Source organism: Chiroxiphia lanceolata, chromosome 5, assembly GCF_009829145.1.
Source record: "Chiroxiphia lanceolata isolate bChiLan1 chromosome 5, bChiLan1.pri, whole genome shotgun sequence".
Classification (NCBI taxonomy): domain Eukaryota; kingdom Metazoa; phylum Chordata; class Aves; order Passeriformes; family Pipridae; genus Chiroxiphia; species Chiroxiphia lanceolata.
Window position 1 is genome coordinate 14,797,007 of NC_045641.1, and position 27,115 is coordinate 14,824,121.

The window sequence follows — 27,115 nt, forward strand, 5'->3', positions numbered from 1 at the left end:
GTCAACAGAATCTTAGGAAGCGAGGCATCAGTGTGCTGCAAAAATATCTGCATTTGAGACAGCTGAGAATAGAAACTTCATTTCTAAAGTGACCATTTGAATGATGAAACAGTCACTTTGGGGCATAATGTCAAAGACTGATTCCTCTATATGGAGAAAAGATTTTCTCTGATTAGGAAATCTTATCAGCTCTTTTTAATGCCCTGTTTTTTCTGATTTGGGCTTCCAATGCTTCTTTTTCAGAGGTAATGAGCAACTGCATTTCTTCCCCCTCTCCTCACCAGATTAATGTAATGCCCCTGGAAAGGAGGATGTTTCAGAGAGTGCCATCAGATTATTTAATGGCTTCACTGTATTCACTTAAATGAATCCCTTTTTCAAACACTAATTGCACAACTCCCATTCTTCCTAGTCAGGATTTTCCCACATGATTTCAGTTAATTTGTGTGTTAACTCTTCTTAGCCTTTTTATTACCATTACCTAACTTGTCATTTCTGAACACATGATGAACGGAGGATGGTCATTTTCCTCTCTTACATTAATTTGAGTAAAATCAGAACCAATCCTTATTTGCTTTGTACCTGCATGTCCCTCGAAACAATTGCAGACTAGTTGTGCAGACTGGGAGTCCCGATAACAGGAATGTGCAAAATACCTATTGCTTGTAGGTACCCCTGGGCACATGCATGGGTGGCAGGGTTCTCCTTCCAGAGGGTTTCCATAATAGCCATCCATGCACCTGTCAAAGCAGTCAACACAAAGCAGTACAAATTGTCAAGTGCTCCTTTCAGTCCATGCAGGTGAATCAATTTATATGCATATGATTTATATATATATATGTACATGTATATATATTTAATTAACATTCCAGGTCATTGTAATGCTATCTCCATTAATTGGTACAGATACATCAAGCTTCAAAGGTGTTCTAAAATGGAAAATCAGAACTACATTCCCAAAATCTGGAGCAAAAATTAAAAGACACATGTTTTCTTTTCAAGGAATATTTATGAAGACTTTCACCTACTCTGGAACAACTTCAGTCTAAATGATTATGATATGACATATCACACATGCTCTACATACGCAGCTAAAGCTGACAGATAAAAATTCCATGTATTCATCTATCACTTACATATATCATCCATTCCATACAGACACACACACTGGGTGGCTGGCATGACAGTAGAAAGTGCTGGCAGAGGCAAAAAAAGCAATGATTCATTAAGAGCACTCAGAGAATATTGCATATTTTAGATGCAATATGTATTGAGCCATGCTCTGTCTGACATGTTCTGCAAACCTGGGGTAATGGCTGTTTCAAAGTGGTGGTGGCTATGCTGTTACCCAGACCAGTTTTGGGGCTTTTTGGGGCTCCCTGGGGACTCAGCCACCTGCCCACCATCGCTGCCTCTGCCTCCATGTCCCAGCCCCCTGTGGTTTTGCAGCTGCGGCAACGCAGCGGCTTCTGAAGCATCCGCAGTCTTTGATCTGCTTTACTATGGCAAATGGAAACACAATTCACCATATGCATACGAGCCAGGCTAAAAGACTTGGCTATTTGATTATCCTCACCCTGGGGTCTGAAGCTCCTGCAGAGGCACAGGGCAACAAGTATTTCAGTCTCCCATTTTAAATCTATTTGCCACCTACAAGCACAGTAGCCAAAGGCTGTATTGTCTAAAAGCACTGCAAGAAAAGCTCAATAGGTTTCACAGGGAAATCCTCTTAAAAGTGAATGACAAGGTACAACCCATCCAAACTAAACTAAATTAATTTAATTTTGATGTTCATGTTGAACTCTGATAGTGCTGACAGCATACAGAATAAAAAAGAGGAGAACTATTCTGAATGGAGCTGGAACATGTGGGAAAAGTAATTTGCTGGTCATATGAAACTAATATGGCCAGCAAACAGGGCATGTTTATTTAAGCTCCTCAGAGATAACTGCAGGTATTAAAATGAGTATTCAGGATGAGGTTAGCCTCTTGTTTGATGGTTAACCTCTTGGCTAACCTCGTGCTGAATTTTAAATTTAAAAGCTGGCAATTTGAAAGATGTCAGAAGCTTTGTGCATGTCTTCAAGCACATGGTGCTATGGCACTCATCTCTCAATTGCCTTCTTGCAGGGAGCCTGCTGCAATGCTGGGTGCATGCCATGCCTGCAGTCCGCCCACAGGCACTGCATGCACAGTCCCACATGCGTTTGCCAAACAAATAGGTACCTGACGTATAGCAGCTAGGCCCAGCTTAATCCTGGCTTTGGTATATGTTTCCTGTTAAGGCCATTGATGCATTTGTAGGTCCCCAGCTACACAGGCATTTCGGAGAGCACCAATGTTTGGGTGAGCTTTGCAGTGCTGCCCATCAGGTTACCTCTCACAGTGGCTCCCAGCCGTAAACCCACGGCAGTCCAGGCACACTCCGGTCAGAGGGTCGCAAAGCTCCGCATTGCCATTGCAAGGGCAAGGACGGCAGTGGGGAAATCCGAAGTACCCAGCCAGACATCGGCTGCAGCGCTGGCCATCCACCTCCCGGCGGCAGGAGCACTGCCCCGTCACCTGGTCACACAGCGTGCTCAGGGAGCCTTGTGGGTGGCACTCGCACGCTGGAAAACACCAAAAGCAAAGCTGTGTCCTGAACGTATTCCCACTGACGTGTCTCATCTCTGACACTGCTCAAAGGCAGTCAAGAAGCGGGGATGGAAAACTCATTATTCATGGAAACATCTTTTATATTGCTTCACACATAACCCTGGATTCAAAGCCCTAAAAAGTTCGAGTATGCATGAAGAACCAAGACAGTGGTCCTGGTGCTGGCTGCCAAGTACTCACCATAGCAGCCATGGAAGCCGAAGCCATAGCTGCCCGCAGAGCAGGTGTCACAGCAGCGTCCCACGACATTGGCTTTGCACTGACACCGGCCCCCCCAGTTTACTGCAGTTGGCATTCAGCGACCCCTGGGGATTGCACTTACATGCTGCCAAGGGGAAAGAGAACCAAAACAGGCTTAGTTATCAAGGAGTGTGACTGCTCTCATCAACTTGCAGGTTTCACACTTTAAAATAGGAAAGAAAGAGCTTGATTATTCTTATCAGGGGTTCACTAACCACTGATGGTCATGGCTTGGATTGTTTGATGGTGTAGCATCAATGGTGATGGTATATTAGGCACCAGCATAAGTCTTGGTGTTGCAGTTGCCACATTCAAGGCACTGCCTTCAGCACACATTTGGGATAGGACAGAAAGGGCGTAGCAAAATGTGAATCCAAAACAGAGAAATCCTGAAGTCTAGAAGGGTTTGATATAAACCTACCTCTAGCTGCAGCACTGGACATAACCTGCAAGTTGTACTCAGACAGTCTGCATCTGTGTAGTGTTGGTTTCTTTCTGGACATCTTGGACTAACTTATACAGTGAAGATGCTCTGATCACTCACAGAGGATGTTTGTCCAGGATGCTCTATAAAGCACCAGAAAACTAAAGTGCCATGTTTTACTAGGAAATCCCACCACTTTGGGAATTGGGCTAATGAGGAGTTAGCACAGCCCAAGCCTAAATGAGGGGAGTCTGCAGCTGTACAGCCTTGACCTCATCACCTGATATGAGAGTGAAGCATTGACCCTTCTAAAACTGCCCAAATCAAGCAGATGCTATCACTTCAGAGGCATTGCTGCAAGGCTCCCTGAAAGTAGGTGGCCATCAAAGTTGTCCAGGAAGACCCCTTCTGTTAATGGAAGTGCAGGGAAGTTCCATTTCTCTGGACCCAACACCTGGGAGATTTCCTTAGCCACTAAGCCCAGCTACCCTTTCTACGGGGGTCCAGGAGGCTGCCTGGGAGCTTCACACCCCACCTGCCACTGCCCTCTTGCTGGAACACCACCAAGGTTTTCTTGGTGAATATTCTTCCAGTACATCAGCTTGTGTGCCATCATACCAAGGCATCCAGCTGGCCTGCATCATCCAGGGAGAGGGCTTAAAAACTTCCCTGACCTTTTACAGCAGCCAGAAAAGCAGGAATTTTACTGCCTTGGCCGTATGATAAAGTCACATCTCGATTCAATGCTCTTCAGAAAACACACAAGCACTGCCATGGTCCCTGTCGCTCTGCTCCACAAAGCTCATCAGGTGTGATAAACTCCAAGAATCATGCCACCAAAAGATGTCTGCAGCCTGCTCAGGGTTCAGCGAGATATATCCTGTGTATCCACACATAACACGTGCTGATCTGCTTCACTCACCTACACCACCATGGGCTGAGAGCTCGTCAGTCAACATAACCTACAAACTCAAGGGAAAACCAGCAACTGTCCCAAAGAGCTGCCTGTGCAGGCTGGTCCTTACCGACGGCGCCGTTGTGAATCCGGGCTGACATGCTCACTATGAGCCGTGCACACGCTTCAGGCAGGACGTGAGGTCCAACTTCGGATGCAATTTCAATGCAGTGATACTTCTGGTACTCATCTAAATCCTTTTCACTGCATAAGTTCTCCACGGAGCTGATTCTGGGAATAAGTCCAAGCTTTGGCATTAAGAGGGAAAAGAAAATATTTTTGCTTAGATATATTGAAAACCAGAATTTCCCACATGCTCTTAATGTGCTTTGCATTGCAAGGACAGAGGCCCGGAGCACCATGTTTCCAAATCTGCTGTTGTGCCACTCTGTCATCAAAATTCATATTTATTCTGAAGGTCTAGACATTCCCTGAGTTCTTCTAATAAAAGAGACTGTATAGAAAAATATAAAATTATAATAAGACCTCAGATATATGCTCAGAACTGGTTTTGCTTCTAAGATGGGCTGTGGTAGTGACTCCAAAAGCAGTATCTGGCCAAAATTTTTACTTGTATTACTGTGATAGAGAAAAATAAGCCGAAGGTTCCATGTCCAATTATGGCCAGCCCTTGTCAGATCCCGTTCTACAGAAGTAATTAGAAAAATGGACCTAAAAATAATTTTCTCAAGAGAAGGACCCAAAACTAACACCCAGTTCCTGACTTGGTGGAAACTTGGGAAATGTCTGGACCTGATTCCTGAGAAGTACACAAATAATTTTACTTTTCCAATCTTTAAAAATATCCATGATCCAGACAAATTAGAGAGATTTTAAAAAACATAACTAATGAAGAACTGCTTGAATTTGTATCCCTAACCACAGCATCTTGTCAGCATATGTGGAAGATGTTCATAATAGATGAGCAACAGATAGGGATACATACTCTGACTATCAACATATGCAACAATTATGACTTGATGAACTATTATGGTATTGCTCCATGAAAATGAAACCAGATACAATTCTGTCTTTCCATACAAAAACATGCAAACACAGTGACAATGGAGGTAAGCAGAAGCTGAATTTCTATTGAAACACACTGTAAATTATTTTAAAATATTTTTAATAAGTCCATGTAAAAAAAATATCACAGCGGTACAAACACAACCTCAAGGGACTTTTGACAGAACTACTCACTGAGTCAATCAAGATGTATGATTTTGCCCTTGTGTCAGAGGCAGAGGCCTGAGAAAAATACACATCCACAGAATATTCTCTTCCCGGCTCCAGACAGACTGGAGTTTGCAGAATTGCAATCCTGTTTAGCAGAAATGAAGCTCAATTATAGCCAGCAGTCAGGACAAGGCAAGTCTATGGGATGCTGTGAGCGTTCCCTTCCCTCTGTGCCTGCATCCTAATGCCTGCAGCCAGGAGCAAACCCTGCTGCTGTGAGGAGTACAGGCTCCATGCTTGCAAGCTTTGGAAAGCTGCATGACTTCTGCCAAATGATTTGCCACGCACAATTTAAACCTGGGGAGATTAAACTGAAAAGGGCAGGTTTTACTACTTCAAGCGAAGGGGGTTGCAACTCACTGTTCATATTCATCCTTTCTTGCCCCTGTTTAAACAAGACATTGTTCACATCCTCTTGACTCCTCTCTATTCTTTATATAGGTCCAAGCTGAAAAGCTGTTTTTTAGAAATAGTATCTTTTAGAAATAGTATCATATATATAGTCAGTATTTCCCTTCTATACTGAGGTAGCTGCAGTTGGATCTTCACCAAAGCAATGACTAAGGCCAGCAAGATCTCAGGCTGCTCTCCTGGGTTGGGCAGACTTTTGCCAGACTGAGGACTGGGACATCAGTCTCTTCCTTAGAACCTACATTGTCCTGTGGTGTGACAGCAACAGAAAAGGCCACACGTGTTTCTGATATTCCCACTTTCCCACACATTTGTTGCTCTACAGTGCTTTAGTAAATGATATATACACAGAAAATACACAGGCAAAAGGACAGGAACAGTCAGACCTCTTTGTAGCTGGGAGAGGCAACACATGTGGCTCCTGTGAAAGGATCTTGTTTTTGCAGCGTTGACCTGACAGGGTACCAGTAGGCTGGATGGCAACACTTGCTAGCCAATCTTCCAAGGACTATAAACAAAAGACAAAAATTACGATAATTTTTTTGTATCTAAAAAAATCTACTTTCTCTTTGTCAGGGTTAATGAAAGCCATCTGAAATGCTTTCACGTGGCAGTGACATAACAGGTTTTTCTCTTCATTCTTTACAGCACTAAAAACCAATGTTATTTGAGAGAAATGCATTGTGTTTGCAATGGCCAATTGAAAAGCAGAGATGGAAATGGGACCTCAGCTGGTTCAAATGAAAAGAGCTCTGTTAAAGTCATTGGAGTTGTTTCCTTTCTTAGCACAGTGTTATTCTGGAAATATTCTTCATTAGCTGCCTCCTCACATACCTAATAAGAAATAACAAACATAAAAGAGTGTATAACATATGTATTTAAAACTCAACTCTTCAATCCTTGGAAGGAAAAAGCTACATCAAACCAGCCCACTGACAATTGTTCCCATGTTTTAAGACACTGGGAGTTTTGTTTGCCTCAGAGTGACAGTCAGAAAACAGAACACAATAGACAGAGGGATAATCTCAAGTGCTGGGACTGTCCCAGAGATTTGCAAAGCAAAAGAGTAAGGCACAGACAAAAGCTGGTACCAATAAAACACTTGCCTGTGTTTTTGAAGACATGGGTGTGGACCTGGTCTTAACCAGACTTGGATTAACAGATTTCCCTACACGTCTTCATCATTGAGAAATCTTCTCCAGGCAAAAAATAGTAATTTGGCTATTTTCCTACAATTTTCACACATCTCAGAGCCCAGATGGTGCAACTGGGAAGCTGGATGCCTGCAAAAGCCCTGGATAAATATCTACTCAGATCACTTCTGCCTGTGCACATTTTCCTGCCCAAAAAACACCAGCTAGAAATACAGGGTGCCCATCTAAAAGGAACTGCATTTTCCATGTGTTTGATTTGTGAGCAAAAGTCCAGTCCAAGCAAAGGTGCCAAAAGAGAAACATTCGGAACATGAAATCTTGGCTGATGCTTAGAAAACACTTGTAGGGCTGATTTTTCACATTTCAGTGGAAAGGGATAAGAGGATCAGTGGAGGACGTTATTTGGTTGGTAAGGCAACTTGTTACTTGGTGAAAAGCCAAGTAATTTTAATTTTAAATATAAAGAATAGGACAAGTTGCTCATTCTATTATTGATAAAACAGACCCTGCATCTATCACAACATCACAAGACATGCAAGACATCACAGATACCTCAGGCTCATAACGAATTGTGATATCAAAGTCCATAGCAAAGGGAACATTGTTGATGGCAAATCTCAGCCCAGCTCCACTGGGAACACGGGCAAAGCCAGGTCCTGTCCACGTCACAGATCGACCAGCGCTGGGCTGCCTGAAAACCACCGCTGAAACAGAGTCCTGTCCAAACTGCATCACACCCTGCAAAGACACACCGACATTTTCAACGACCTGCTAAGTCAAATTACAAAGAAACAAACTCAGAAAAAAGAAAGGAAATATTTTTGCCACACTGTTCACTTATTTTGGCCATGATTTAATCTCATTTTCTGAACAAGTTTGGGATTGACAATCTAAGAACTCTCCCATACGTAGGATGTTTAGGGTCACATGTCAAGAAAAGCTTCCTATGGCTTTGCAACAACAGCAATGAGAAGGACTAGAATCCATCAGTCTCTGAATATTTCGCTTCTCCAAACATTCACATTGCAAACCTTTCATACGTGGCTGGACTCTTCATTATAAAAAACAATTGCCTTTCATGGGGACTCTTCTCTTCTAAAAATTCATTGAACTCGAGCCTCCAATGTCACTGGGCAGCGTAAACCAGTCAGTGTGAACCACAAAATGTCTGGCCCAACTGTGTAGCAAAAAAATTGACTTAATTTGTGTCAGAATTATAATGTCTAGGACTGCAAATCCCTCGTGCTGAGGCATTTCCTTGCCCTTTGTCACAAAATAAAATTTTAGTATTTGATGTAAACTTAAGTAACTACTCAAGTACCAATTTACCTGTTCCAGTCCAGATTTTCTTACAGTTCGTTTCTTGTTCCTGTTTAACACAATCTTTCCATTTTCAATAATGAACTCATAGCCTTGCTTCTGCAAGTAGATGTCACACCTTGGAAGAGGGCTTGGCTGAACCTGTGAAGTAATGAGGGAGGAGCAGCACTGTCTCAACAACGTTGACAGGTAGGTAAGCAACCAAATGAAAATCCACATTCTTAAAACAAGCTCTCAGGGTGAAACTCAAAACTACGGCCCAGCATTTGCCAGAAAACCTTTTCCCCCACTCCCTTAAAATTAACTTCCACTTTCTCTCATAAACCATGCCTCAGACATCTGTTTTCCATTTAATTATTGGACTGTAGGATGATTACTGGTTGTGATAACAGCTAAATATTTGTGGATGTGACCTGCAAATAAACATTTTTTGTTATTTGTTCTCTATAGCTTCTGGACAACATGTCAGGGCAGAAATGTTAATAAAAGCATAGGCAGAGGAAGGGATGCATTCCAGGCTTGTACTCTGCATGGGGAACAACTACCCCCATGCTGAAGGGGAAACAATAAATAAAAATTAATTTTTCTAAAAACATTACAGATGGATGCCAAATTCTTGAGGAAATTGGGCTACAATCAGTGCCTTTATATAAGGCAGCAGGAATGAGTCCAGTGGAGCAGAGAGTAATTTGATTCTTCTCCTTTTGGAGATTCCCAGAAATATAACAGTTTATGATAATGGTTGGCAACTCAAACACTTTCCTCTAATTTAAATAATTAAACTGTTTTCTCTAATTCATGTCAGACCAGCCAGCACTTGAGAAGCAGCAAGGGCAGCTTTGTAGGTCACAGCACGTTGTAGGTACTGCCCCTTTGTAACAGCCGCATTTATGGGATAATGTCCATGAAAAACAGAGATGAACTGAGGATGGTCAAGGGACTTGCTCTGCATTTTCCTGCTAAAGAGCCACTCCAGCTGCTCCCCAGGCAAGGGCTCCTTCTCAGCCTCAGCTCTTGTGCCACCACTGTATGGATCCCCTCTCAGTATGACACCTAAAAAGCCAGCTACCTACCAAGGGTGCAGAGCGAGAAAGGGGCTTTGCATGCTCAGCTTCATAAATGTAATAATCCAGGGGTAAGAAAAAATAGCCTGGAGCTGGCTCATTGCACTGGCGGCTCACGATGTTGGGAAGACACTTGCACTGACCATCCTTTGGCGAGCACCTACAGCAAAATGGTAAAGGGAGGATGTCAGAGAGTGGCACAGCTGGGTCTTCACAGCACAGGGGCAGCTCAGATCCACCCTTGTTTCTGCTTTGCCTCATTTCTCCCATTGCCGGATCACCTCTGTTATTAAACTTCTTCCTACCCCCCACCCTCTCTGTTTCTGATGCTGGATTCATTCAGTCCTACTGTTCCATCACTTTGGAGACATGACATGTTTTGTCTTTGTCTGTTCCATACCTGAAGCACTGATTCTTTTGTTTCCTGAGCATCTGTTACTATCTATTCCTATATCCATTTCTTTTATCTCTTTCTGTAACTATCACTGTATCATGATTTTTAATCACCTGTCACTCACAATTATAGAAGCAGAACATGAGATCAGAAGGACCTTTGATTTGATGTGAATATGGAAGTTTCCATATATTTACAGTCATATTTAACACACTAAATTATTTATCTACTCTCAAGGAGCTGTTCTACAGCATCAGATTATGTGTTCCTATGTCTGAAGTCTAACAGCAGTAGTGAAGACCCCTGCCCAACAGACTTCTGAAGTAATTCAACTGAAACCAAGCTTGCTTCTAAAATTATACATTTTGAACAGCAGCCAGAAAAGAAAAATCTAGCATTTAAGGTAGATGTAGGAAACTAAGGTAAAAATGTCACCTCTAACTTACTTCTAATTTATACAAATATTAGGGTCTCTGGTTCTCTCAAGCCATGCATTTTATATTTTATATTAAACACATCTTGACTCAAGCTGATTCAAAGTTGGTTTCAAAGGAAATAGGTAAATCCCCTTATCACAAGTAAATTTCCAAAATCCCAACGCGACTTTACTCTGTTTGTATATGATGAAATTACATCTACAGGCTATTTTCCCATCTGTACCAAGACTGTATTAACCTAATCAGAAAATCTAGCCTAAGAGCTTATAAAAATTAAAACCAGGAAAGAACTTGAAGAAATTTAACTTACAAGTTATTCTGGGATCCACCAATATCACAGTCACATGGAGAACAGCCATTCAAGCTGTTGCCAAGACCCCAGTATCCTACCTGGGTTAAAAAAAAAAAAAATCTTTTTATGATAAGTATTTAAATATGTAAAGAAAAACAGAACTCATTCTGCTGGATGAACAATGCTCTGGAGCACTACTGTGCTGCTGCCTGTGTTTGGCCATGGGAGATTGCTTTTCTTACCGGATAGCATAGGTGCTCAGTCACTGCATGAGACAGATATTTACCCATTTGTGCAAGCAAGTTCTCTGTAAACAGCAAAAGATGGTCTGAGGACATGATTTTGCATTTTCTTTCCTTCCCGGGAGCGCTTCTCCCAGTCTAATTTGATTGCACAAATGTTTGTGAGCAGTGAAAAAGAACCAGATGTCAATGCAGAATGGTAGCATACAGCTGTAAAATTATTTTGAAATTTGACTTATTGTGTAATTTTCTGGCAATTAATAGGTGTGAGGTGGGTGAGGAGACTTCCAAAACCACATGCAGAAGTAATAACAAAATCTTAATACGTACGAGGCATTTTTCACAGCGTTGCCCTGTGGTGAACCGCTGGCACAGGCACTCTCCTGTGGCAGGATCACAGATGGAGAAGGGCAAACTGCCAGAGGGATCACAGTTGCAGGCTGCAGGGACAGAAATGTGTGGTTACCTCTGCAGGCTCCAGTGACTGCCGGCAGCAGGACTGGTGTTTGCTTTAGATGTGGCATCAGCATGACAGGCAGTCTCCATCCCCCAGACAGACACTCTACAGATGCACATGCCCTGGCACCCTGCAGCCCACTGACTGCCCTTGGGAAATGGACATTTCCTTTGACAGGCCTCTCTCCAGGGGGAGCAGGGGCACTGGCAGAAAGCCCTGTGCAGTGGTTTGCTGTGTGCTTGTGCTGGTCTGCACAGTCATTGCGTGTGTCTGAGGACCATGGTGTGGGCATAACGTGCTCACAAACCCACAGTGCGCCTGGGGAGGGGCGGGATGTGTTTTTCAGCAAGCCTCTCTAAGAGGAATGGCTGGCTGGAAGTTCTCATGGCAAGGCAGCAGCTTCTGCCATCTTGACACTGTACTGCAGAGTCCAAATATCCTAACAGTCTGTCTGTGGCTTTTCATGGACCCTTCATAGAATTACAGAATCATAGAATGGTTTGGGTTGGAAGAGACCTTAAAGATCATTTAATTCCAACCCCCCTGTCATGGGCAGGGACATATTCTACTAGACCAGGTTACATAGAGCCCCACCCACCCTTGTCTTGAATAATTCCAGAGATGGAGAGTTCACAAACTCTCTGGACAACTGGTTCCAGTGCCTCACCACCTTCCCAGTAAAGATTTTCTTCCTAATATTTAAACTAAACCTACCCACCTTCAGCTTAAGGTCATTTCTCCTTGTCCTGTCCCTACATGCCCTTGTGAAAAGTCCTTCTCCAGCCTTCTTGTGAACCCCAGACCTGGAGGCAGTATTCCACATGGAGTAGAGCAGGAGAATCACCTCCCTCAGCCTAATGGCCCCACTTCTTTTGATGCAGCCCATGATACATTTGGCTTTCTGGGCTGCAAATCCACATTGCTGAGTCATGTTGAGCTTTCCATCCACGAATACCCCCAAGTCTTTCTCCCCAGGACTAGTCTCAATCCATTCTCCTCTTAGTCTGTACTTGTGCTTGGGATTGCTCTGACCTGCATGCAGGACCTTGCACTTGGTCTTGTTGAACTTCATGAGATTATACTGATTTGGATGCTAAAATGATTTTCATGTGTTTATCTCCCTTTTCAATTAATTTGCATATTTAACAACCCTTCTATTAACAGCAGCCTGATCTATTATAGTATCCTATGCATTCTGAAAGTGATTTTGCATCTTTTCAGTTGCAGGAGCTGCCCCAGAAACATTACATGGCATTGACATTTAATTATAGTAGGCAACTGTGTATTCCGTGACTCAAGTAGTACATTACTGTTGCATCTGTGCATTCAACTACCTTCATATCTTAAAAATGGTTTGAAAAGAAGGATGAGAGAGGTGTTTTACATACGCTGGCAGCCCAGGGGGTCACTGCCACTCAGCCCATAGTAGTTTGCCCTGCACTTGTCGCAGCGAACACCCTCTACATTCTCCTTGCAAGGGCACCGGCCCGCCACCGTTCCCAGAGTGGGATCTGTGTGACTCTCGCAGGCGCCGTTGTGCAATGTACCTTCTGGGTCACAGTCACATGCTACAGGAATGGTTAAGGGGATACATAAAAAAAGCACAGTTAGATGTAAGCATGAAAATGCAATTACAGAGTTGCTAGTAATCCTCCTTTGGCTCCTTAAGGACTTTTCATATCAATCAATTGCTACAATTAAATTACACTCAGAGCATTTTCCCCATCCTATGTTAATACTGAATTTAGCTCATCTTTCAGAAGTGCTTTCATGTCTGAAAGACTATTTTTCTTGCATATGGCGAGTGTTCAGCAAAAGTTATTAATCCTCCCATCATTTTGCACCCCTCCTGCAGTACTTGAAGGCCCTAGAAGCAATATGACTACTGCAATTCATATTTATATTGATGTTGCTCAAGAAAGCTGATAGCTCTGCTGGATTTCTAAGCTCAGCAATAAATTGGAATATGCAGCTCCTTTAACAGTGATGGTTTGAGGATACTGTCATGCAGCTACTTTGTAAGACAGTTTGGATGTTGTAGGTTTGGTAACAGCTTTACAACCGTATGAACACTTAAGCATGGGGATGCCATAGGGTTCAGAGCAAAGAGAACCAGAACCACGCTGTTTTGAGTCATTCTTACAGAAGCTAAAAAGGGACGCTTACGGAGGCACGCCTGAGGGTCTGAAATGACTTTGAGTGGATCCTGGTAAAAGAAACCTTTGCACTGGTCACAGTGTTGCCCGGTGGTGTTGTCCTGGCAGTCCTCACAAACCCCACCGCTGACCCCGCCACTGGCCTGGTACACGGCCATGTCAAAGTGGCATCTGCTGGAGTGGCCGTTGCAGTTACAACCTGAAACCAAGACAAACAGTGGGGTATTTCACACCATGACTCCTGTTGTGGTCTGGCCACCATTGCTGTCTACTGCTAAAACAGGATTACTGGTGACTTGTATGATTTCAGTGCCCAACAAGATGATAGCTTCCCAAGCCTTGTGTGTTACAGCTGGCGGAGAGAACTGGGCCCTAAACTTGGAGAAGAACCCATGTGGGTGAGTGTGTCTGATACGCAGCAGGGAACACTGCTCCACCAAGGAAAGCTCTAGCTGAATATTTGTTACAGATCCTAATACATTATTCTTGTACATCCCACTTTACTCATTATTGTGAAAATAAATAATTTAGCCTTTTCTAAATTCTTTCACTCACATGAAAGACACTGTGCAAGTCAGTGGATGATCTTTTTTGCATTAGGTGTTTTTTCCTCTCTTTATTGTTTTTTTTCTCTGTATGAAAAATAAGAACATGAAACAGCTCTACTTCTTGTAAGGTAACACAGCACTTATGTGGTGTCTATCTGTTTTTCTGGATGAGGCATGGAAAAGTCTCCCTCCCAGGAACCTAGCCTTCCCATTATGCGTTGGACTGTGATTGTGCTACAGCCACCTCCAACTATTAAAAAGGAAAATATCATGTTTGAGTTACGTTTGCAAGCATTATCTTCTGTCCTTTCAGCTGGTCTCCAGGGAGCATCATTGTAGAAATCTTTACATCTTTCACAAGACAAACCTTCAGTGTTATGGTGGCAGATACATCTCCCTTGGACCTGTAACGTGGTGAGAAGAGCTTGGAGATGAGATGAGAAGAGGAGAGGAGAGAAGAGGACAGGACAGGAGAGGATCTGTTCGAGGTATGCCAGCAAGATCAGGAAAATTCAAAGCTCTTTGGCTCCCTCAGCTGACATAATTCTTAATTATTTGAGTAAAAGGTCTGGAGAATACCTGCAAATTTTAACCAAATAGTTTTAAAGCCACTGAGCAACATTTAGAAAAAAATACTTATAGAGATATCAAGGGGGACTTTAACCTTTTAGATTCTCTCTCTCTCCTTCCCTACATATCTTAACATGAGATACATATTTTCCAGGAGAAAAAAACTCTTGTTCCTGGAGGGAAAGAATTCAAAATCATGTTCCTGGAATTTTTAATAATCCATTTTTCATGGATTAGCTTTGCATTATCAGCTATTCTTTGTGCCAATGCCTTCTCTCCTGCTGCAGAGCCCCCAAACCCAGCTGGAGAGTGGAATGCACCCAACAAATGGCCATTCAAGTCTGCACACACCATAGGCTACTTACTGCATTACGTTTGCACCATTACAGCTGTGGTATTTGGCTGCTATTATCAACATGTCTTGTCCCAGTTGCTTTTGAAACACCACCCTAGTGCCAACAAAGAGACACCCTCTGTGCATTCCAAACTAGGGCTTTGAAGGAAGAATTTGCATTGAAACATTTAACAACTTGCAGTTGCAAATGGTCAGTCCAAAGATTATCAGAGATCTTCCTCTCCCTCCCTCCATCTCTTCCTTCTCATAAAATACCAGGTAGGGACCGCCCTTTTTGGAGACAGCATTAATGACGCACCATCCCGATTGATGGAAAACATCTCCCCGCAGATTCTGCATGGAATCACACTGGCTGGCATGGCCATTGCAAAAGCAGCTGCCCTGCACAACCATCTCATAGATGGCATAGTAGTACTTCTCAAGGGGATCACTGTGCCTTCTTCCAAGCAGAGCATCCCCAAGGGTGTGGAGTTTAGTAAAATTGATCCTCAGGTTTGTCAACGTAATGAGCTCTGGAAGGAAAGAAGAGAGATCAAGAGACCAAGGTCACTCTAAAATGAACAGCATGAAATCTTCAGCTTGGATCAGTCATCCAAGAATTCTTCCATAGTGAAGAAATAATAGAAATGATCCAATATTGCCAGGACCACTAATGTGTACAGTGCCAGGGCAAGGACCACTCCTGGCACACAGCTGTGTAAGCATTAGCACCCTCCTTGATATGGCTCTGCATTTTCCCAGCCACTGGCTTCATGAGTTCATGTGCACCTCTGGGATTGCTCCCAAAGCAGCGTGGATTGAGCCTGATCCCAAAATGAAAGACAGTTTAGCTACATGGATGAACTTTGCAGAGCTCTGCCATTTGCCCTCAGGGCTAGAGAACAGGACTGGCCCCATTTTATTTATTAATACAATGTCACCGTAAGATCTTTAGGTACTTATAGGTACTTAATTTTCAATGTCATTGACTTACACTACCTGAGCTGTTGACCTTTTCAGTGTACAAAACAAACAACACCAGGAAAATATCTCTGGAGAAAACCTGTAGTGTCCATACCTTGGATATAGGGCACATATGGATTTTCTATGTCAAAGCTGGGATCCAAAGCTTTTAAAACAACCTGCAAAACAAATTGATACAGCTGAAGAGATGGGATAAGCACCCACCTAAGGGATCAAATGACAGGCTCCTCCCTTTACCACATACAGACAAGAGACCTTCAGCTGCAGTAACAGAGCTACGTGTGATCTGAACTCATACAAACACAGCCACCTGGCAGTACCTCGCCTTCAGTTGAGGGCTCGATGTCTGAATATCTTGAATCACAAATGACGTCTCCCACACTTTTTGCTGGACCGGAAGAGATGTTGGGAAAAGAAGCTGCACAATCATGTGCAAAATATCTAAACACTTTCCAGGACTGACCAAAATCGGTAGAGCGCTCAACTAGCATTGCTGCAGGCCGAAATGTCTGCAAGAAATATTTCAAGAATTCCTTAAGCAGGCATGGATAAAACATCTCAGGGGTTGTTATACTGATATTCCTCTTTGGGGGATGCTAAAATTCTCTGTTTGGGATCTTGTACCTCATTACAGGGCTACTGTGCTGGTTACATGATTTTCTGAAAAAGCCAGATTATTCATTAGAACCTCTCTCTAGCAGAAGGGAAGGGTAACCTTCCATGTAGATACAAGATCGCTTTCTAAGTAAGGAAGTTTATCATAAAAATGTAGAAATTTTGTTAAAAAAAAATAAATATTGTAGCCATCTGTGTCATAACGGTTAAGCATGAGAAGGCTGAACTAAATTGAAAGAGCAACTGCAGTTCAGATATGTCCTAAATTTTTAGGGTTTAATTTTACAATTTTTTTTTCCACTTTAATTCTCAAATTTATAGAAAATAGGACCAGAAGACATATGAATAGGAAGCTATTCAGCCTATCCTCCTCCCCTAAGGCAGGATTAACTATAATTTAACCATACTTGACAGGTGTTTATTTAACCTGTTCTTACAACCCTCTAAAGATGGAGCTTTCACTGCCTCTCTAAGCAATTTATTCCTCTGGCTAAGTAATTAGTGTTTAACGTTACATAAAATCTCTGGTTAAAGATGTACCTTAAAGGTCAGGATAAGATGGCTGAACTGGAATAAGTTTCTAGGTCCAGTCTAATGCTGACATGGTCAATGCCTGAAAAGAGAATGAAAATGAAGATCACAATGCATATATTGAAGGAGTAGCTGAGACAGTTTTCCCATGGGGAATTTAAAGATGCCTTTTCCAGCACAGTAGTTAGACTCTTTAGGGCATCACCTGTGCACAACCCAGTGTGTGGCTGGATTGCTCTCCCCAGGGCAATATGATTTTCTGCCTTCCTGACACTGTCACTGGCAGTGCTGCAGGTCACTGAGACTGCAGGACCTGGTTAAAGGTCCTGTTCAGATAATTCAAATAGTAAATGATGGTGATGGTTCTGGGTTTCTGTGTTCCTGTGTCTAGTTAGGTTTATTTTTTAAAATCCATTCAAATAATTTACTTATTTCTAAGGAAAAAAAAAGAGAAACTCAATAAAACTGTGGGGTTTTCTTCATGCTAAACAGAACTGTTAAACCCTCCTATACTACCAGACCTAAAATTTATCATAAGCAGAACTACTACACCAGACATCTTCCAAAATTGCAACAAGTATAGAAAAAACCTCCACAATTCATGCATTCTCTGCAGAGAGTTGCAGGAGTTCAGCCAGTACCCCCACTGTTCACATCTGCATGCAGCATCCCAGGGCTCCTGCTGACCAGGCTGTGCATGAGACCTCATCCCCGAAGAAAGATTGGGAGAACAAGGAAAGCTCTTCTCACAGCTGGCCCACAGCTTTATTGGCAGTGGTGTCCAAAGCTAGTGACAGATTCTTGCTAAACTCCATGAAAAAACAAGGTTTATAAATTTTCGGCTGGATACTCAAAACAAAGGTAACATATTACCTTACTTTTTCTATGCCTTAATTTCCAACCAGTCAAATGTTTTTTACATATTCACTGTATGTCAAATAAGATAGAGTAAATGTTATTCCTCCTAGCATAGTGCTTTACACTATTTGTTTTTAAATGGGTATTTGTGTTTTACACGCTGTCGTTACATGACATCACATCTGTAGGCAAATATATCTTTTGCCACAAATCACATTTCCCTGAAAGGCAGACACCCTGTGGAAAATACATGGTCTCCATGTATAATGATGCATTGCCACTGGTCCTCTGGCCACCTCTTGGAGATACTGTGCTTAAAACTTGTCCATAGAAAAATGGACTTTCTGATATCCTATATTGCTACACGTAAATGGGTTCAAATCACTCAGCATTACTGAATCAAAGAACAGATGTGCTGTTGTTTCATCTCTTCATAAAAGCAATATGGTGAGTGCCAATGGCATAAAGAAAACTCATAGCAACATTTTGAAGTAATATTTTCTCAAAGAAACTTACCATTTTCTGACTGCCACCACTTCTTTTTCCTATCAGGCTCAAATGTTGTGATAACATTTTCAATCATGTGACTGTTGTGCTGGGTATAGGGATTATATGGGTATCTGGAATCACAGAGAAAGCACTTCTGTTCAGCCTAGAAAACAAAATGAGCAGAATAAAATATTAATTTTGTCTCTTCACTAAAAATCAAGTGGATGTACACATATTTATGCAATTGCAAGACTGGCACCTGTCACGTTGCTTTGGGTGCCTGTACTTTTAATCACTCAGGCTTTCATATATAAGGGGTAAGCCCAAGAAAATCATTATATGCATGAACCATGTACATAGTAAGTGTTGGTCTTGGTCTGCCACAGGTATTCTATAAAAATTACACTTTTTCAGTTGTGGAGAAGGGATCTCAGTAAGAGCAGGTACAAAGTAAGTAGTTGGCCTGGGCTGACACCACCACCCTGATCACTGTAAGTGTATTTTGTAGGCATAGGGAAACTGCAGAAGTTTAAAACCAATGCAAAGGAGGAAAATTAGCCTTTCAATAGGATAAAAGGGTCTTGTTTGAAAATGTTACAAGCAGAAGATGAAGGTAGCAATGATGAGCTAATATCTCAGTTCTGAATAATTTTGTCTGCAAAAGGGCTTTGATAGTGAGGGCAAGGAGCTCCTCTTTAAGGTGATGAGTGGGGGATTGAGTGGGAAACTAAGGAGAGGTGACAAGGTTAACATTCTGGTCTGGGAGATGAGCCGTGCTTAGCCATAAGGACAGCCTGAGCACCACAGGATCACAGCCAGCAGCGCCCCAGGGAAGTAGGGTGGGCAGGGCTGGATGTGCCACTCCATGAGATTTGGGCAGAACCTGAGTGCAATGGCTCAAGGATAAGACAAAGCAGAAGGTGATGCCCAAGGTGTGTGCCTGGCTTGCAGGGACGGTGGCAGGAAGAAGAGTGGATGACACAGCACCCCAGAGGGAGCTGAAGGAGGAGGCATGGGTTCAGTGCCCATGGGTGGGAGGCTGGCAGGGATGCTCCTGAAAACAGAAAGTGGAAATCAGTGGCAGGAGCTGGACTGGAAATGACCCAGAAGGGGATGGATAGAGAGGCATCCCACTTGACACACTCAAGATCCACAGAGAAGCATTGGGAATGGTTTATACATCTTTGTATTGTGAAATCACCTGGGAGTTATTCACATTTAAAGAAATTAATAGCTGTAGATTAACAGGTATGGTATAATTCATGTGTTTTAAACATTATGATAAATATGTATTATATTCAGTCATTCTATATCACCCTTGACAAGTGTATGAATACACAGTTTAGAAGACGAGAGAGAAATACAAAAAATACTCTGTCATCTCATTTCACAAAGCTCTGGTAAGAAAGCACTTGGCAGGACTGCATTCACTCTCTGATTTATATAGATGCATACAATATGATACTTGGTCAACTTATGTTTAAGGTTGCTCCATAAAAATCTACTCCAAAGGACAAGCATGTGTATGTCCATACAAGCCATGTCTGGTAGATCCCATTTGCCTCTGAAGTGTTGGCTTTATACTCTCCTCAGTGCTGTCCCCTTTCTTTTCCTTTCAAAACATGTGTAAGTAGTAAATTCAATCATAGAGCTAAAAACCACTTAACCTAATTTAGAAATAAAATTATATATTAAAGACTGACAATGATTTCCAATGCTTCTTTTCAAACACAAAGCACTTGAATTCTTTTTTTTTTCCATAGGAATTTTCAATAAGACATCCCAACTGACTCCTGGATCTTGGTAGCTTGCCATGTTGACTAACACCCACTTTCACAAGTAAGGTTTGCTCTTGTCATGATGCCTGACACAGGCCATCAAAAGGGGAACTGAGGGAGGAAGAACTTGGCTTTACAAGATGAATGATGCAAAGTTCCTGGCCTGCCTCCAGCAAAGCACTCAAAATGTGCTGGTGAGAAAGCGAATTGAGTCAAGTGGGACTGAAACACTATTGGTGACACACACATTTAAGGCGAGCTGATGGAACAGAACACATTGCCAGAGCATAAGTCTCTCTCTTTTGAGCTCTGCAAAGCAGATTTGTAGTTTTCACCCTCTTCAAGAGACAGCCACCACGGGTCAAGATATGTTGAAGCAGCATTAAATCACAGGGATTATTGCGGAACAGCTGCTCCTTTTCATGAGTCTGTATTACATAATTCAAAGGGTAAGTTACAGGCAAGCGAAAATATTAATTTTTTATCGCTCTTTGATCTCCTCCTAAAAAGCAAGAATAAAAGGCAATCATCCAGCTTAAGGGCCAGAAAGATGGCTCAGGCTATTTCAGCAAAGGAAAGAGGTATTTATGCTTTGCAGAAAACCGTGGTTCCAACATGCAACTTGGAGCAGTGCCTGGTGCCATCTCCATACCTTACTCTGCAAATGTGTCACACCATTTAGCCAGAAGGTCATAAACTGTAATTATTTTCAATTGCTCATAAATGAAACTGTATTTTAACTTCCTCTTCAGCCTAAGCTCTTATTTAGTGAAAATATTTCTATTTGTGAGAATCTATTAGCTCAGTGGGGCCAAGTCCTCCAGGACGTGCAACAGAGGAATTCCCATTCCTTCCTGGCATAGCTCCCATATGCTCACTGGTCCCCCTCATCACTGTGGCCAGAAAGTGAGAGGGATCCCTCTGATGAGCCACATTTTCAATCTGCAAACCCACCTATATGGCCAAAGACTGGACTACAGCATTGGTCTTCCCTTTTCAGAGACAGCTTTCTGCTTTCAGCAACACTGGTCTCATTTCAGATCAAAGGACACGAGAGGACATGGTGTGAATCTCTGAACAGGCTGCCTCAGGTTTCAACACTGTATGGACATGTCCTTCAGTGAAGGTCCACCAAGGCAGTGCCTGCCTGTGGGACTCGACTGCTCCTGCACTCACACACACACAAACCATAGTCTTCACTTCTGAGGCATGAGCAGGAAGAGGACTTGCAGAGAAAGCTCCTTCAGAAATCCCTGTGCTCAATCCTTGTGTGTCTCAGGGATGTTTCTCCCCCTTGAGAAGCTACACATCACCCTGGAGGCTCTTTGCTGCCAAACCCTCCATATGTGCTGCAATAAGGCACAGCCTTCCACCAGACTTATGTCACACTGTCTGATGATTATTCAGACAACTCCCACAGAAACTTCCTACTCTGGGCAAATTCCCTGAACAGATGACAATACTGTTGGTAAGCAGAGTTCAGTTTATTAAAAAAGAAGGAGCAAACCAACCTCTAGGTAGCCCACAATACAGTACTTCTGAGGGCTGTTCATCCCACAGGTTGACGAGGCTGTCAGTTGCTTGCTGCGACCCCAGAGGAGGTTCCCAACAGCTGGGTAGCAGGACCCGGCATCACAGTCGTGCTGTGTATTCTGGGGTCTTATCAGCGCTAAGCACAAAAGAAGATCAAAGAGAGATTAAATTGCTTCATATACTCAGCAGTATTCTCCAGACAAAATCATTTAAATCTCAACACCAGCAGAAAACTAAATTATCCGTTGCCTGAACTCCTTTTGTCCTTAGTAATACCTTTTTTTGAAGAACTTTGGTAATGAACGCGCCTTCTACAAAATAATAATAAAAAAATATAGCTAGCATATTGCAAATCCATGCTAAAACTTAGATTTTCAGCACATTACTTTTCAGTAAAAATGCCAATCTGCCATAAGCAATAATTTATTATGCTTCCTACACTGATATGCCCATTGACAGCATTCCTACAGCAGAATCACAAGCATTTCAATTGACTCTGTGAGCAGAGCCAGATTGGGATTAATTCTGCTGATTTGTGTTGATTTCCAAGTGATAATGGTGGACCTGAGACCAATATTGACATCAGTGGTCCTCAGATTTTCTGTTAATTTGCAACAAATCCCTTGTCTAATGCCAGAACTCTCTGTTCAGACCCCGTGGAATGGTCCTTAATAATTAAACAGAGTAATTCTGAATTCTCTAAATAATTGCAGCAGTTTTTCATTTATTTTGCCTGAAACAACTTCAAATATTTTCCCCATTATATTAAGACTTCCCTTACAGGGCTTGTCCTTTTAAACAAGTTCTGTCCTGAAACCCTGAACAGGAATGGGTACCTTGGAGGCTTTATCTTTCAGCTTTACTTGGCTCAACTTGTTATAAAAGGTGCAGTTAAAAAACCCCAAAAATTGATACAAGAAGATCCCACAGAACACCAGAAATGGTAACGCAATTACCACAGTAAAAAATACAGCATTTTGCAGCCAGATTCCAGTCTATGGCTCAGGCTATAGTTAGATTATGACAGAGGCTTGACTTTTTCAGTGTAAAGCAATGCCTATGTTTGGTTAGCCTTCTCTCTTTATTTATACAGATCCACACTCATTATTAATTAGCTGATATTGATTGCGCCTCTTGGGCCCTGATTTAGATTCAATTACAACATGTAACTTTTCTTTGTACTTAAAGATTTCATATCACTCGTGGGTCCTAGGTAGGAGAGAGGGGAATAAGGACTCACTGTCATGTTTCTCAATAGTGCCTTCTTAAAAGAAGCACTCTAACGAAATCTTGGAGATATGTAAATCACATGCTAATATTTTAAAGTTGGCCTGAGTAACTGTAGCATCTGTACTTACTGAGGTGTAACAGGATGGCCAGCCCCAGCCTCATGCCTCCCAGTGGAACTCAAACTGGCACCACTGCAAGAGAAGAACTGGTGGGTAACTTGGTGCTCTGCCTCACTAGGGCACCCTTTGCACATAGGGGTACCCGGAGGGGTACCTTATTAAAGTGATAGAGCCATAATAAAAATATAGAGACTAAAAGAAAACCCTGGCTTTGATTTAGTTCTAAAAAAAGATCTTTACACTTAGTGTAAAATAAAACCAGAATGCTATCACCTAAAATACTGTAGCACTCAAATACAAGCAACTTAATCCTAATTCGATTCAGCAGAGCTGTTTGCAGAGATCTAACTCTTTCTCTGAAAGTTCTTGTTTCTATTCATTAACTTGAAACAAAGACAGAGGTCCTAATGAAGATGCTACTGAGAAATGCCTGATGTCAGGTGCTATGAATTTTGTCAGAGACAAGATATAACCACATCTTAAAGTGTGGTGAAGAAAACCAGGTAATTTCAGCATCAATGCAAAAGACTCATACAAGGGAACCTCAGCATGAACCCAAGGGAGGTTCATTGTGGCCTTGTGGCACCCTTCCTCTTCCTACCTACCTGGAGGAAAGTGAGACTTGTCAACACAAAACCTTGTTGGAAAAACAAAGGCAGCCATGAGTATAAAAGACAACCCAGCATCCTGCCATCAAGTAGAACTCCCAAACCAATCCTACTCCCGTCTTTGCACCTTCCACCTCTTTCTCCATCTGTAGGCACCAGTGTACCCTGAAGCAGCTCTGGCTGCTGGGGCATCCCTGTACGAGCAAAGTGCCACTTCCCAGTTCAGTTCTTGTTCCTCTGAACTAAGATGAAATATCCTCCCAGAGCAGGCAGAACATAAGAAAGGGTAATCAAAGCATTTCAGTTGTTACTGGCTCTGTGTGGGCTTGGTTCACACAGCTCTATACAGCACACAACACAAGAGCCATACCTAGATGAGTAGCTCAGCAACCACAGGTAGGGAAAGCTATCAAGGGTCGGCAGGCTTTCATGCTGCTTCAGCTACTCTCACTGCCAAAACTGCAGAGAGCCTGGCATGTGACAGGAAGATGATGCTGGTGAGCATCCATGCAGCTGTGACTGGCTCCCTGGCTACACAGAGAGCTGGCCACAGATCCACTGTCTGAGGCAAAATTGAGCAAACTGCTGTGTTGGACTTTAAATTTTATACTCTGTCAGAATAATGGACAGACTCAGAGATGATTTGAGCTGCAACCACTGCGACAGCACTGTAGTGAAATATAGGTATCCACAGTAAGAGTGATCTTGGCAGGTACACATCCCAATTCCTACCCTAACACTGTGACATTCAGTACCGATGATACTCTTTAAACATGATTCCCTTTAACAGAGAAACAAGGACCAGCAAAACCCCAACATATTTTAGTTCCATGCTTAGCAGGAAAATTAAAAGGTCTTACCTGGGTTCCAGGCAGCCAAGTGTTGCGGCTGGAAATGAGCACAATTGACTGAGGGAAGCAAGCAAAGGCAAACCAGTGCACTTCAGCTGGAGGAGACAGCGTGTCCCCCGAGGCACCAAGGTGTAGGTGAGAATGAGATCCAGCCTGCAACCTGTCAAAAGCTTGATTTGTGAACTCTTTCTGCTTCTGGCATCAGCAAATATGTTCACTGAAAGACAATTGTGACAGGTTAAGTTCATGGCAGAAAAAGTTCATGCAATTGAAAACAGAAGGCTGGGATTCCTAAAGTGCTGGCACACAACCCTTTATCTGTTGTTTAATTAAACATATGTTCAGTTAGTCTGGTTTGAAACTAAACATCGAATTCTTTACATCTACTCAACATCAGAAGTCTAGTGGCACTGTGGTATCTGAACATGGGCTAGAAAGGATGATCTCTTGCAACAGAGGTGTGAATCGTCTGGCAGGGCTAATTTGGGGTTCCGAGGTGACTGTAAACATGCCCACCAGACAGGTGTGATCACACTCACGTGGACGTATTGAAACAACTTTGAATTAGTTCAAGCTCTGGATAATTGTTGTGAGCACTACGGTTTTCTCAATTTAAAGGTAAAGACAACATGGCAACATGAGCTACAACTTTGCATTCAGCACAGGCTTTGCCTGTAAATGTCCCTGGCAGCAAGCACAGTGCAGGGTGATGTGTGGGATACAGAGCGGCTGTGGGAAATGAGGTGATGACGGAGCTCCAAAACGGTGTTCACCAACTCATGCATGGAACTGGCCACTGTTTTTTGGTGTCTTTGTTGAAACCTGTGGCACTGTGATTCCAGTTTCAAGAATGGCAAGTTGTCTTGATACACATTTTTGGTTGTGATATATTTGTTATCAGTTCTCCTCTGACTGCTTGTAAGTATCATCACATCCTTAAACAGAAGGTTTTCTATATGTGTAAAATATGTTAATCATTGCTTTTCTTTTGGCAGTTCCTATTCTTTTGGGAAAAAAAGGTATGTGTTCTTTAATCCTATTGCAATGCTCAGTGCTAAGTGTCCTCTGCCATCACTTTGATTGTTCACTGTAGCAGAAATAATTCTTACACTTGGATTTTTTGAAATTATTTTCCTCAAATGCATGTGGAAATTACTTGTGAGAGACATTTTTCAGGCTAATTTAACCTGCATTTGGTTTGCACTCATGCATGATTACTTACTGTACAGATGGCTCATACTTAGTGGGTTTCAGTATTAAGAAATGTAAGACTAAATTATATATTAAGATATTAAATTTACTTTTTATGTGTAAGCAGTATGTCAAACACTCTCTGAAAGAGTGAAATACAACTGAAGAAACTATTATTATTATGATGCTACTAAATTATAAAATGGGTGACATTTTATTAGCATATATGGTAGGGAATTCAGAATTTGTTACAGAGAAGTTATGTGAGAAGTAAATATCAAGCAAGATTTATTTGCAGAATATAGCCAGTCCTGTGTTCTGATTTATGTAGGACCCCAAGCAAGAAAGAGGTTTTAAACTGCTTGAGGCAGGGATTAAGAAACTTCTTTCTTGCTTCTTTAATCTCTCCACTGGTAAAGGATCTGGATTTATAAGGCATCACTCGTCCCATGCTGGCTGGAGGGTAGATAGCACTGGTGTGTGATTTTTCAAGTCATCACAGGTCCGAAGGTTGTAATTTCTTAGGCCCAAGGCATATCCGTAATACACACAAAGGACAGGAATTGCTAGCACAGCAACATATGTTCCCTTCACAGACACCAACTAGCAGTGAGTGGAGAGGGCGGGAGCAGAGACACCACTTGAAATTTTCAATAAGAAATAAAATTATTCGAGTCAAGGATTACTGTTGCCATGTGAAAAATAAGTATTTAATCTAAAAAAAAAATCACCTGGGCTTCCTTTGTGTCAATGGAGAAAGACAGGAATCCCTACAGAGTCCATCCTACCACCTTCTTTAGACACTTACCTTATGGGGATAAATTCCCTTTCAGAGATATCTGCTGCTTTCCTTTGGTTATGGGCAGCCCAATTCCCTAGCTTAGGGCAGATGCCTGTACTTTAGGCAATTAAAATGTACTGAGACAAATCCCATCCATGGCCAAAACCTTAAATGAAATCTAATGTTCTGAAAAGCAAAACAATCTTGCTACATTTCTCTCTCCCCTGTTTTGTTTCTCTCTCATTTCTTCAAGCATATCTTATGCTTAAAGTGTACTTTCTTGAGGCAAAGACTGCATTTTTGGAGTTTCTACATATTGGGAGAATGTAGCAATGAATAATAAAAACAGAATAAATTGTACGTTTACAATCAAATAAGAGAAGGGTTTTTTTTTAATAAATCTGATCAGGAGAGAGCTAAGGGCAGCAGAGGAATATGCTACAGAGCTCAGGTGTGTCAGGAGAGGGAGGCCACTCTATCCCCCAGCTTCCTCACCTCCACATCCCACTGGCTGGCTGCTCCTCCATATCTTGCATCCTGAAGCAAATGACTAGTTTTAAACTTGCATTTAATAATTATTTTTAATGAGCTTTTCCATAATTGAAAAGGATGTCAAGTCTATTTATAATTTACTTTCTAACAGTCACAGCACCCCACA

At 42.2% G+C, this 27,115-nt stretch overlaps 1 protein-coding gene across 1 annotated transcript in view; it reads right to left on the reverse strand.

Annotated features, from left to right (window-relative positions):
• Positions 1–24,551, reverse strand: part of LAMB4 (laminin subunit beta 4) — a 41,747-nt gene extending 17,196 nt beyond the window's left edge. The window contains 25 exon segments of the mRNA XM_032688377.1: positions 583–740; positions 2,378–2,609; positions 2,836–2,929; positions 2,931–2,980; positions 4,345–4,522; positions 5,475–5,595; positions 6,308–6,429; positions 6,648–6,755; positions 7,628–7,813; positions 8,405–8,536; positions 9,469–9,619; positions 10,601–10,680; positions 11,155–11,264; positions 12,670–12,849; positions 13,448–13,636; positions 14,269–14,389; positions 15,205–15,422; positions 15,968–16,031; positions 16,194–16,382; positions 17,029–17,063; positions 17,066–17,101; positions 18,394–18,529; positions 21,656–21,813; positions 23,036–23,098; positions 24,495–24,551. Coding sequence (XP_032544268.1) covers positions 583–740; positions 2,378–2,609; positions 2,836–2,929; positions 2,931–2,980; positions 4,345–4,522; positions 5,475–5,595; positions 6,308–6,429; positions 6,648–6,755; positions 7,628–7,813; positions 8,405–8,536; positions 9,469–9,619; positions 10,601–10,680; positions 11,155–11,264; positions 12,670–12,849; positions 13,448–13,636; positions 14,269–14,389; positions 15,205–15,422; positions 15,968–16,031; positions 16,194–16,382; positions 17,029–17,063; positions 17,066–17,101; positions 18,394–18,529; positions 21,656–21,813; positions 23,036–23,069 — 3,082 coding nt within the window. The 5' untranslated portion in view covers positions 23,070–23,098; positions 24,495–24,551.
• Between the last annotated feature and the right edge of the window lie 2,564 nt (positions 24,552–27,115).